At 34.8% G+C, this 14,264-nt stretch overlaps 1 protein-coding gene and 1 pseudogene across 1 annotated transcript; one reads left to right on the plus strand and one right to left on the minus strand.

The window, feature by feature from the left end:
• Positions 1-4,994: 4,994 nt before the first annotated feature.
• LOC146733870 (uncharacterized) lies at positions 4,995-7,950 on the plus strand (annotated as a pseudogene).
• Positions 7,951-9,506: 1,556 nt separating this feature from the next.
• On the minus strand, positions 9,507-10,019 carry LOC144345047 (mitogen-activated protein kinase 4-like). The gene has a single exon (XM_078006732.2). The coding sequence runs from the start codon at positions 10,017-10,019 to the stop codon at positions 9,507-9,509; it is 513 nt and encodes a 170-aa protein (XP_077862858.2).
• Positions 10,020-14,264: the final 4,245 nt, after the last annotated feature.

Below are 14,264 nucleotides of genomic sequence, written 5' to 3' on the forward strand. Positions count from 1 at the left end.
TGCCGATGTATCTACTAAGAATCTTAGTTTTAATTGAAACTAAAACGGGTCGTAAGTCGAAAATTGTGGTTTAGTGTTGGGTGTAATTGTGAATCATAACGAATATTAGGTTCGTAGGCGTATGTGTTCGCTATTATTAAATGAACATAACAGAAAATCAAGATGGCAGCGCCAATAGTCAAAAATACAATGCCGCAGTATTTTAATAGCATTGCAAAATCAATGCTAAACGTGTCTGTGTTCAATCAAATCGACGAGTTAGATTCATGAATTAATGTAATCCTCACAGGTAATCAGTGAAAAGTCTTGATGTACTGACATTTCATACGATATTGTTTTAGTACACGTGTTTCTATACAATCCAACTGAAGACCCAATTCCCCATATCGTCATAACTGTAAACATTTTTCCTGTATGCTATCTATGTAATCTGTGTTGATTCAGACATTTGATTTGTTATTGCATGATTAACATGATTTGTTATAACCTTGTTTTATTGTACAGACACATGTTATTGTCTGTGAATAGTGGGAATGATTTATAAACTTGCATTCAGCATGCGGATATTCTGGATGTCTTACAGGATTGTTCGTGTATGCTGCTGAAGTGATATAAACATTTTGCTTGGCGTCCAACATGAACAGCAGTAAAGCCTCGAAAATTTACATAAATTACAAAGAAAAGTGAAAGCAATAATAGAGTGATACTAAATTGGAGATGAAAATAATAAATTTTGAATTGGTATGGGTTGTTGTCTGGTGCTGAACTGCTCAGCATGAACTTGGCTACTGAAACAGTTGCTGCTTATTACAATTTAGAATTTGTTATCATCAATCATGTCGGTACAATTGACAATATGTTTGATTGTTTCTTCAGAGAGAACAAATCTTTCTTGGTAGTCGTCTTCATAGTCTGTATTTTAGATCATTTTGGCATTTTCAGTGTTAAATAAATAATTTTCATTTTAAGTGTAATTTAAAATCTTCAGTAAGTTCTTATATTGGGCATTAATTTGTCTAACCTTTTTTATTTCTTTATATATTTCCATTGTTTTGTAAATGATTATATGGCAGGTGTCTGTATTGCCCGGCATGACTATATTTAGACAAGAGATTTCACGACACATCCGGACATAACAAACGGCTATAAAATTATACTGCATGGCAGTAATTTAAATTTTCGCTGCATGGCATCATATGCAGGCGTCACTCGTAGTGCAATTGGCTCAAGTTTGTTTTGAGTGTATGTAACCAGATCATATAAACACAATAATAGTTCACGATGTGTAATCAAGAATTCAAATTTGTATAAAATAGTTGTAAATCCACAAAGTAAAAACCAAACAAGTAACTTGTAAATGTCAGAGATTTGGTATTTTGGAATTTATTTATTTATTAATAACAGCATATACTAGTATTCACCCACCACTGGTTATTCCATATTATATAAGTGCATATAATCAAGACATATATGTGAAATATATCTGTGTATGTAATGCATGGAAATGTATAATTGATGATGTGGGTGTACAGGAAATTGAAGCTCAAACACGAAGTTGTTGTCACTATCACCAGAATGTATTTTTGCAATATTTGTGACTGAATTGAGAATGACAAAGTTTGACTATATGACAAAATGCCACGTGATCTTGAGATAATCATTCTTTCCTTGAAAGATCTTGACGGAGGGGTGACCTTCTGATCCCCAATACACATGCAATCAATATGTGACCTTGCGATGACCCTGACCCGGCGTTGAGGATTTTGAAAAGGTGTTTTAGTGCCTCCCAGCCTCACTGTTCAGTGTCTACCATATAGAAGCAGCAAACATATAAACCTTCAAATTACCTTGACCTGAACTTGATCATTTTTAGAAAACAATAGTGAGAAAGCCCAGTTTCCAACTAATACATCCAAAAAACATAACTTCCACAAAAATGGAGATATATGCACCAAATGAACAAACTTAAAAAAAGGATCCAGTCTACGTGTCTACATTATGAATTTAGAAGTCAAATATGCCAAAAAAATTGCACTAAAATATACACTTGTATATGGTACTATGAAAATAATAACTCTGAGAGTAATCCATGTCAACAATATTCATGCTAAATTTCAAAGAAATCTGACAAGCGGTTGTGGAAAAATCATTTTTAACCATAAATGACAAAAATATCCCCCCAAAATAGAGGTTCACATGTGGTGTTATGAAATGAACAAATCTGACAGTTAGGTATGTCATGAATAGCAAGGCAATTCAGCTGACTGTTTTGGCGTTTGATTGAAAAAAGTTGATGGACGGCGTACGACAGACAACGACAGCTGTGGTTGAATGTGCCAAAATATGTACTCATTATAACGTTTCCAAACATTAGACGCCAAAAAGAATCAAATTTAATAGACCTCTATAGAAGAGGTTATCTGGTTATCTGTTCGTATGAAATGCTAAGCATGGCAAGTACTTGCATTGACGAATAACTGAATAAAATACATATTCCAATTGAATGTGTCGTTTTTGTGACTGTGATGACGAATAGTTGTGTAGAAAATCGTAAATATTTACTTTAATGTTGAAAGAAATTTTAAAGTTTACACGTAATTTCAATAACATACTGTTGAATGAAGTGGGCAATGGTGACCTAAATCTGTTGGAAAAAATTTACAAATTTGTGAAAAGCGATGAATTGTTGGTAAATTTGTTTGAAAATTTAACCTAAGTGGATGTCGTACGAAGCCCACAGTTAAGTCGAGTGAAAGCACTAGATGTATTACCATACTGTCGCTTGACCTGAACGTACAATGCAAGAAAATAGAGTTGTGAAAAGCGATTGAAAAGTTTTATCAAAATGGTTGTCATATCGAACCCCGCAGTTAGACGTTTGCAAACATACCCAAAAGTCGATTGAAAGCCCTATATGCAAAACAGATGGTCATACGACCTGAAAGTAAAGTGTTAGGAATATCATACAAAGTTACGTAAGCGATTGCAAAGCTGCTAGGCTTGTTTGGAAAATTGAACTAAGTGGTTGTATTATTGAAACAACGATGAAAAGCCTCTCAAATATTCTCTCTTATATTTGATTTGTCGTTCGAATTATGTTTAGGTCATAGATCAAATTCGGAGCATACAAGCACAATCAATATAAATTTTGTAAGATTCAACACCCGCCAGTTAAAATCATATTAGTTAGACTCTAGTTATGTGATCAGATCAGTCTGTATGAAATGTTAAGACTCATCAGACGTGTCAAATACTTGCATGGGAGACCATCTCAACAAATCACTCATTGAACACTTTACATTATTTTGTCACACAAATGAAATTACGTATTTGAAAGTATTTTTGTAGAAAATCGTAAAGATTGACTTTTTATGTTTAATACAATTTAAAACTTTGCGCATGAAAATTTAATAAAATTTAATAAAATATTGCTTATTGCAGTTAGCAATGGTCGCTCTAATCTGTTGAAAAGATTGTGAAAAGCAATAGATAACTGGCAGTTCTCAGTCTAGCCTATTCATAAGCATAAATTGCGTAGATTCAGGTATACCACCTGGGTTTTCACATGAGCCAATGTGGTCTTGCGAGCAGGTGTTTCACGCAGGCAACTCAGTAGATCGGAAACATCATTTGTTATATAAATCACAAGCACACCTGGTAGATTCCAATTGTCCTCCAGAGTGGTAAACATCCTTTGTTATGTAAATCACAAACACACCTCGTTGATTCCAATTGTCCTTCTAGAGTTGTAAACAAGTATGACCTGTCAATCATTTTTATGAGAGTTATCACACGGAAATGCACAGTTTCTTCCCATGATTCCATGCACACTTCTATTTGCAGGGTTTTCAGGTATGACAAAAACATAATAATAAAGGATGCTGACATTGCCCCCTCATCAAGACTGAACATTTATGCAATGCCCAAATCACTGCCAAACAATCTTTTTATTACAGAATAAGACTTCTCTCTGGCTAGCAATTTATGACTGGCGTATGGCACTTGAAATTTTCCTTTCTCATATTGCTGCAATAAGACTACACCAAAACAAACTTCTGATAAATAAAACTCATACAACCTTAACATTGGTTGCTTACCCAATACAACTTTCAAGTGATTCAAGATCCTTGGGGATCTCCCAAGACTACCTTTCTAGGCTTACCTTTTCTGGTCAAATCACTGAGAGGAGCTACTTTTGTAGCAAAATTTGGTACAAATTTGCGATAATATCTAGCTATGTCTACAAATGACCTTACTTGCTTTAGTGCTTCAGGTCTGGCTACATGCTGCATGGCTTCTATTTCATCTGATAATACTTGCACAATACCGTCACCTACCTGAAGACCAATAAACTCTAAATTAGTAAAACCAAAGAAACACACTGAAGGTCTTGCAGTTAACCCTGCCTTCCTTAAACGAGCCAAAACATCCTGTACAATTCTCCCCCTTTCTTATTTACCAAAACAATGGGTGAGGCATAAGGTGAATTTGATGGTTCAATTAGTCCCATCTCTAACATACTCTTAAACTCTGACCTCACTATATCTGTCATATCGGATGGTAAATGGTATGGTTTTGACCTAACTGCTTCAGATGTTACCAATTTAATATCATGCTCACCAATTTTAGACTTTCCAGGACAATCATTGAGAACATCGGAAATTTCTCTTATAACTCCAGCAATCTCTCTAAGCTGCAGTGCACGCAGTTCATCACACCTGTAACCACTTTCTTTCCCCTTTCATAATATGCTTTCAGCAAGTTAGTATGATAAATTTTCACCTTGCATTTCACATCCATTCTGTAATCCATCATACCCACTCTCTCTCAATAAGCCATATTCCGCGTTAAGCGAGATCATACGAAATCTCGTGTGACTTAAATCACGCACTTAGCAACCGCGCGACAAAGGTCAAGCTTTTCATTCACGACGGTGGCAACCATATTGATTGCAGTGTTGTAAACAACAATCACTCAACAGTATCGGCATTTAAAGCATCAATGGGAGTTAAACGTTGTGCGTATGGCGAATGTAAGAGTGATTCGAGGTTTGAAAAGAAGGATGAATGGAGTGTTTTTGCGCGTTTTCCGAAGCCGAAACGCCAACCAGAAAAATGTGATCGGTGGATCAGTGCGTGTTCTCGTGGTGACGACTTCGGAAGACATCGAATCAAACAAGACACGTACGTATGTTCTTTACATTTTGTTGGTGGTAATGGTCCTACGGAAGAACATCCCGATCCTATACCAGCCACAGCTAGAGGAGTAGAACTGAGAATGTTTGTGACAAGAAAGAAAAGACCACCCCCGAAAGACCGAACCGTTACCGTTACAGGAAATATACCAAAACGACCAAAGGTACAACAGTTGGTGAGTACAGTGTATCTTTTCTTTGGAAAGGAAGCTAGACAGACCAGACCGTTCACCCCATTCTTTTTTATTACTATCATATCTTGTTAGTATATGTTTTCACTATATATATATATATAAACAATATAAAACATATGGAAACAAAATATCTTTGAAGTCAGTTGATATTTTTCCTAACTGTAGTTGTATGTTTATACGTCTGCATGTATATAGAGTATTTCTACACGTTATTCATGGGACAGCAACATTGTTTTTTATTATGAATCTTCCATTATGTTTGTTATACATATTTTTTACACATCTTACATGAATGCAGTGATGCTTAGTATGGTTTCTTATTTTCAGGTAACTGATAGAAATACACCTATCGTGCCTCCTCAGAGTCCACCATGTCTGAACCCTGTACTTACCACTGATAATATGAATAATGTACAAAAGACCCCAATTACATCACCCAACAAAGAGAATAATAATAATATAGCCTATGCCTGTGGTATGTATGCATAACACTGTCTTTATCAATTTTTATACACCTTTTATTCACAAACAAATAATATGCTGTGATAGCATGTCAGATTATTTTACATTTGTTGACCCTGAATATAATACAAGACATCGCCTTCAAAAATTGTTATATTCTATTCATGCAAACACAACATTAGGACAATTTGCTATAACATATACAGGCCCCAAATTTTGAAATGACATTCCAATCAAAATCAGGGAAGAAATTCCAAAATCACATTTTCGCCAATCATTTAAAAAACACTTAAGGGATGGATATGTATAAATCATAAAATGTAATTTTATTTTAATAAAAATGTCTCTGTTGGTGGTTTCTCGCATTTTGGTTTTACTTTCAGCATATTGCTTTATTTGTCCTCTATGTACTTAAAAATTGTAATTGACAGTTAAAATTTGGAGTCACTGGAGTGTACATATTTAGTATTTGCTTCCAGTTTCTAACTTCTCCTGATAAACTGTTCTGTTTATACATCAGAGTTTTGATTATGTGTGTGTGTATAAATATAAATATATATATAGGTTTAGTGTTTATTTATATATTTCTATTATATAATTCATTACAAATTAATAGTATGATGTACCGTTACTTTTCGTCCTATAATTTATTTATCCAAATATTTTTTTTGAACGGGGAACTGCAGCTATTTTCTTTTCCCTATACCTATTTTAAATTCTATTTTGTACAATACTCTTAGATTTATATGTGTAACAAATGAAATGAAATGAACACATGTACAAATTTAAATATCAACAATAAAAATAAAGGTTTCTATCTATATTTAAGTGTTGGCGGACAGCTGATCCACGTTTTGACATTTTATTTTTTTATGCAGGATTGTTTTTAAATTTTACAACATTTCAATATATAAAAATGGGGCTGGGCATCATGTTGTGAATGTGTCTGCATGTTGTCACATATGTCAAGCGTTTATGTGCATATAATTTACTATTTAGTTAATGTTTTTTTTTGCCATTTCAGATACCTTAACTTGCAATAATACAAATACCATTGTGGATAAGTCACCACTTCAGAAGACCAAACCATATATGTGCAATGCTGCCACACAGACAATGATATCAACCATGAACATTTGGGTGAATATTCAGACAGGGCACTCACAGACCAAAACTTTTTGAAGAGAGATCTCTTTATGAAAGATGAACTAACGGATGCCAAGTCCTGCAAATTTTACACAGGTGATTGTTACATAATAGTAAATCCATTTCTTCTAGAACTTGTTTTTATTTTTTATAGAACCATATTTTTATGTTTTTTACTGATTTTCCTGTAGGTTTTACATCCATACAGGTGTTAATGTTTATCTTCAATTGGATAAAAATAAGGGGAGAAAGAATAAAACTGTGGAAAGGAGAAGCCACATCTACAAGTCGGCGTGATGGTCATGGTCGAGCACTATCAAATTTTGAGGCTTTTGTCTTAGTACTTGTTCGACTAAGAAGAGGTCTAAACACCTTGCAGACACTTTTGGAATTGCGCAATCCACAGCAAGCCGTTACTGCTATACTTGGATAGAGTTTATTAATAAAGAACTTTCATTTCTCATAAAATGGCCAACACAAGACCAAGTAAGAGCATCTCTGCCAGCAGCATTTCGACACTTCAAAAGAACTGTCGCCGTTATTGACTGCACAGAATTTTTTGTTCAAAAGCCATCAATCCCCTCTTCACAAAGAATTACCTGGTCATCTTATAAGTACCACAATACATTCAAGGCACTTGTAGCAATTTCACCCACTGGAGCTTTTACTTTTGTGTCTGATTTGTGGACTGGATCAGTGTCCGACAAGCAGATTGTGAAAGATAGTGGTTTTTTGGACAAAGTGAAGACAGGTGATGATATTATGGCTGATCGGGGATTTTTGATACGTGACCTACTTGCCTTTCAAGGAGCCACTTTGAACATTCCCCCATTTGCCTTTGGAAAGCAACTGAGCAGTGCAGCAGTAACCAAGACGAGGCGAATTGCCAGTGGACGCATTCATGTTGAAACTTCCTATCCCTGGCCTTCCTTTCATAATACTTTTTGTGTCTAACCTTTGCCTTAGCTAACCCAGCTTGAGCCAATTTACATGTCTCTTCAAGGCGATTTCGTAAATCAAGGCATTTTTGGTAAATAGTTTCAGCCTCTGAAGTAGTGGTCTCCTTTGTCCACAACTCTCCTAATTGGGCCACTCACAGTTCTACCATGAATAAGATAGATAGGTGAAAACCCTCAACTTTCCCAAGAAGCTTCTCTATAGGCAAACAGTACTGGGTCAAGATACCTATCCCAATCCTTGGGCCGTTCTTGACACATGCATTTCAACATACTTTTCAAATTATCATTAAACCGCTCAACTAAACCACCACATGCTGACTGATATGAAGTAGTTACTAATAGACAACACTCTACTCACTTCCTTCATAATGTCAGATACAAACTGTGTCCCTAAATCAGTTAAAACTTCTTTGGGTTCACCAACCTCCTATATATACTAATGCATTGGCAACTACCTCGGGGGTAATTTATTTAACGCTACAGCCTCAGGGTATCGTGAACCATAGTCTACAACAGTTAAAACGTACCTATGACCTCTCTCAGTCGCTGGACTGATCGGACCAATAAAATCCATGGCTATCATTTGAAATGGAATACCTAATACATCATTCTGCATCCAAGGCCAATAAAACTAAGTTGCTATTCTGTAGTCTTCTTAGCACCAAGATGACCTGCCATAAATGACTCATGAGCAAGTGCTAGTACTTGATTACGGTACAACTAAACAGTAACAGTAACATCCTCTATCAACATGAGGTGGCTTGACTACTAGTTGATGCACATTACCTAAGGGAACACTAGTTTCAATACCCGACTAATACAAGCTTAAGTATTAACAACCCATAAATCACATTGATCAGTTCCTGAATTTGAACCAAATATTTTTAAAACTTTTACAATCAAGAATAACAATATAAAATAAAATAAAATAAAGACTGAACTATGCATACTACTTGTGAATCTATTTGAGGTTTTGTGTATTCATTCATTGCGAATCGACTTAGTATAAACGTATTCTGCATGAACCGATATAGTATAGTATATAGCATACATATTGTCAACAATCAAATATATCAATACACTGCAAATAACTACAAGTCGTATGTGACGGTTGATAACTAACATATTTATTAGGCATACATACATTTTCGACACAGATAAGGCTGTATTTATAAATCTCACAAGGTATTTACAGACAGTAACATGTGTCTGTACAATCAGTCAAAGTTATGAAGTTACAATGGAAATCATTTCTGATATTTTCATATCGGAGGATATTATGTCGCACTATGGCTGCCTCCAACTAATTTGCATAATACACTGGCTGCCAACTCAGTTCTTCATAGGCTTCATGTTGATTAATTTAAAGTAAAATATCTAGCGATTCAGAAGTGATATTAATATTATGTAAAGAGTTGTTTGTTTCATTCTACTTTGCATTTCATTTAACATATACAGATCCATAGACTAGACCCTTAACTATTCTGAAACTGTAATAAGATTAGTACTCAACATGTTTCTATTGTTTGTGTGTGCTCAAGTGGGACATGCTTAAATAATGCTCTGTAAAATCAATAAGGCTGTTGGTCTTTTTTCTGGGTCATAGTCCAAACAATTATCAATATTCACAGCCAACATATCATGGATATATGCATGTGATGACAAGAGCTTCAGGCAACTTGGTTTGTTTCCTCCTTGCAACATTGAATACAGTGGTTCTATTGCAGCAGCTATTGCATCGCTATTTCCAGCATTGTCACCTTCAGATATTTGCGAATCATCATCAAAACCCCAAGCGTCCTTTTCAGTGTACAGTTCTAGTAAGGTTATTCCAACAGACCACATATCTGACATTGTTGTACCATTTCTTTGATGAAGCAGGCACACTGGTGCCATATAAGAAGGAGTACCAGGAAGCCCCATACCTGTGCCTAGTTGAAGAGTTTTGTGCACTTGTTTAACTTTGCTAATTCCCATATCACATAGCTTGGTGTTCAATGTATCACGAGATATTAGTACATTGGCAGGTTTGATGTCCTGGTGAATTATATCAGCATTGTGCATGTAAGCTACGGCTTGACAAAGTTGCTTAGCAACATACGATATGAAAATATCAGGCTTCAGGTATATTGAAGTCAGTCTCATGGAACAAAATGTCCTCCATATTTGCTCCATCTATAAATTCCGACACAATATATATACTAGTTTTCTCTGTAGCAACTGCCATCAGTTGAACAATGTTTGGATGTCTGATTCTACTATGCACCTGGATATCTCTTCTAACAGTTGCTTGCAGAAGCCTGGCATTTCTGACTTTGACTTCTTTTATAGCAACATCTGTGCCGATCCAACTCCCTTTATATACAACTCCAAATGATCCTCTGCCTATTTCATTTTTTTTCTCAAATTTCAAATCTTTTCTGTTGATCTTTGGTACATCTAGTGCTGCTACAGGTACAGGTTTTTCAGATTCTGAAATTTGGCTATCCATGTCTTCTGTAGTAGGCCTTTTTCCACATTTTAAAACTTGGCTATTATTTCCTGTGGAACTTTTGATTTCCTTCACAAGTATTCCTTCATTTGGATTTGCTGAATGTCCTAAGCATACTTTAACAATACTCACGGTTTCAGATTCTTCGAACAAGTCATCAAACGTTACGACAACGCTATACATACCAGGTTCACTCACAAAAATGCAGCAACGATCAGAATCTTCAACAGTAATGGCACCATTTCTTCTCCATGTGTATTTAGCTCTTGGCTGTCCATGACAAGATGTAATAACAGCAAGGATTAGTTGTTTGGTTTCGTCATAACCCCATAATTCTTCTGGACCATGAAGTATGATTTTAGAATTTTCTGATCCATTCGACATTGGGAAAACAAATCTTAAGGCATCATTTTCATCACACCCATAATTCAGATAACACACCCGATTCTTTGATAATGACTTGACTTCGTATCCATTGGATAGTGGGTCAAACTCACATAAAGTTTCTACATTAGGTTGTGTAAATGAACATAATTCACGACACTCAGACCTAGATGAAGCTGTGATTGTACACGTTACTTCTGAATAGCTTGACTGCATTTCTTGAAAGTAATAAATACTTAAATCCTCTCCTGTAGACTGTAGGGAAGATGACTGGCTCTCAATATCAAAGTTCAATACTTTTTCCTCCAAACTGTTGCAAATACTGGAGTCTGTCTGAGAATTGCAGCTGGCAACTGTACTACTAGCTATAGGGCTTGAATCATTGCTAATATCTGACATAGCTTCATGTATTTCCGGTTGACTCTCACTCATATCATCATCTTTTGTATCTGCATTCGTGCTTGTCATAAGGTAAAGTTTACATTTGCTGGCATAAATACCATGTGATTTTAAATACTCTTCAAAACTGCATTGTTCTCCATCAATGTCAGTGAACGAATCAATTTTGTCTCTAGCAAAATTTCCTAACTCTTTCTTCATTTCAATGATATTGCCAAGTTTTTCAATGCTCTTTTGAAACAATTTTGTTGCTTTGTTGATCATCGTTTCAACAGTCATATCTTCATCATCATAATCAATAGCCCTTGTACCACCTCCATCATTGAATCTTATTTGTTTGAATGGCTTGCCGTTTTCCGAGTGTAACCAACCAAGGTATAACTTCTTCTGTGTTTTTCGTGGTATAGGGCAGGGTACCTGATAGGGAATCATATGTATAAGTTTATGCACGTTAGAGATATATTCACATTTACTTTGCTTTTCTCTCAACAGTATGAGCCAGTTGTGAAAATTTATACAGGTGACGAAAAAAAACAGATTCCAAAATTCTCATAAACAACTCGCGTCAATGGAAAATATGGCCAGAAAATATAGAAATCGAAATTAAATTATTTTGATATTGTAATTCACTGGTTTACTGGTTAATGTAGACTTTATTATAAAGCCTGTTGCATTTATTTGTAGTATCTTGTGGCATTGTTTGGTGAGAAATAAAGCACTGACGTAATACAATATTCTTAATGTTACCCCTATAGTTTGTTCAAACATACCAAATTTGCAGAAAAATCAGTCAAAGCATGTCTAAAAAATGTTGATGTAGCACTAGAATTGTATTTTTTTTAAATACTAGTATTTAAAATTATGCAAATTAGCAACTAGACAAATCAGAGGGACAACCTAAGATACCATAATAAAAAATTTGAAATATTCAGCAAAAATCCAATGTCACAATTTTGACATAAAATGAACAAATCTGCGAGAGATCCTCCTAAGGTACCAAAACACCAAATTTGAAAGCATTCGAAGAAGAAGATGAAAATGTAAGATGATGGATGACGGACGGACAATGACGGACAATCAGTAATATGATAAGCTCCGTTCGGTCAACTTTTATACCCACGCCAGTGTTTAGAAATAAATGTTGATCACTGTTTGAGTGTTTGTTTCTATATTAGCATCAATAGTATACATTATACCACTAAAGTAATTAATAAACATACCTTTGTTGCAGTTCTAGAAGTACCGGGTACTGACTTCTTATTGCACGAGCCCTTTTTTCTCTCTCTTATCTGCTTCACAAGCTCCACAACACGTGTTTTCTTTTGATCTGGAAAAAAATGGCAATGCATATCTTATAACATTGTTATTCAATTCAATGAAAGTCATACTTGGAGCCTACATAAGATTGTTGTGGTGAAATATGACTTGGCAGCTATATGTTCATGATTATTGATATCATGAGTAAATGAAGGTAATGATTAAGAGTTGTGTATAGAAATATTATGTTTATATGCACAGTTACCAGTTATGTACTGGTGTCACTTGAATTGCAAAATTATGGTTGCAACACATCTCGTTACACGGCTATAATTTTTAAATATGGGATAATAGTCAACTATATTTGATAGGCAAGGCAGGAAGGGGGGGGGGCAATGAATTACATTAATTAAAGTTTACCTTTGTTAATTGCAGATTTTAACTTTACAATTTCTCCAACTTTAAGACCCATTCCTTTCAGGTCTTCATTACTCATTAGAGAAATAGTTTCCTTTTCAAGTACCTTTAGAGAAATTAAAGTAGTGAATTAAATAAGTAATGATTTTGCTCTATTAGAAGAGTCATGCACTTACGTAAATGACAGGTGATTTTATGATCGCAATAAGTAATATTTTATATTACAATATACAATGAATGCAATGGTGCAATTCTAATGGAGATGCACTTGTAATAAAGCAAGTACGGTACTATCTTTTAATCCAAGCTTTAGTTATTAACATTGAAAATTATAACTCAAACTACATTTTGCATAAAAGTGCATCTTTGATCATTTACCTGTTCTTGCAAAAAAGTTTCATAAATTGTATTTCCTCTTTCTGTTGTAAAGATTTCACACAACAGCTGCAAAACAAACACATGAGTATGCATTGAAGTGTGAAGTGTGAAGAAATTGTTTTCGTTCCAGGCAGTGTAAAATGGGGGCGGGGGGGGGGGGGAGTTGTTTGCTGGTCAGGTTACAGGAAATAAAAACGGTGTTTTCATTTTTATAGGAAATAAAAGTTCCATTTTACGTTAAAAATAACAGTTTTTATATAAAGCAAATTTTTAATTACATGTTACAATTTTTTATTATTTTCGACCATTCACATGTGAGTCCAGTATCGAAGATATTGTATGAATACTGACAATTAATGTGGAAAATATATACTTACAACTAAAATTATCTTTGTACGAAATACAGGGGAATAAAATAGCTGATTCCATGTTATACCTTGCCCATGCCTATGGAATATGTTAATTATTTATTTATTTAAAGTACATCATTACGAACGTTAAAACAAGTTATTACGAAAATTCCCCTTTTCGTCCCTAAGTGTAGGATAATGAGTAGAAAGAACACATGAAGAGAGACACATGTCCTTAGACTCAGGAGGCACCATTTATAAACAAAATAATTAAGAAAAAAAGAAAAAACAATTAGTCTATGATAATTACTAGAAAACCAGTCCAGATAATTTAAATACACTGGCGCCACACCAAAACAGGGAAAGTATGTTTACCACTCTAATTATAGATGAGCACATTTTCCAGGGTGGCCTGTATTAATGCTCGTTTGACAAGTACAGTAACAAAAATTGCATTGATGTTCCAAGTGAACAACACAAAACAACACAAAATAACACAAAATAATAAAATGAGCCTCAATAACAAATGGCACTAGTCAGAATGACAAGTACAGATGATTTCTACACGATTGACATTACACACCGATGTGTCTTCGGGACAAAGGACTGACATGCTAATAAATTGGATAATAT

Source organism: Saccoglossus kowalevskii, chromosome 15 (genome assembly GCF_978046115.1).
Source record: "Saccoglossus kowalevskii chromosome 15, keSacKowa6.1, whole genome shotgun sequence".
NCBI lineage: Eukaryota > Metazoa > Hemichordata > Enteropneusta > Harrimaniidae > Saccoglossus > Saccoglossus kowalevskii.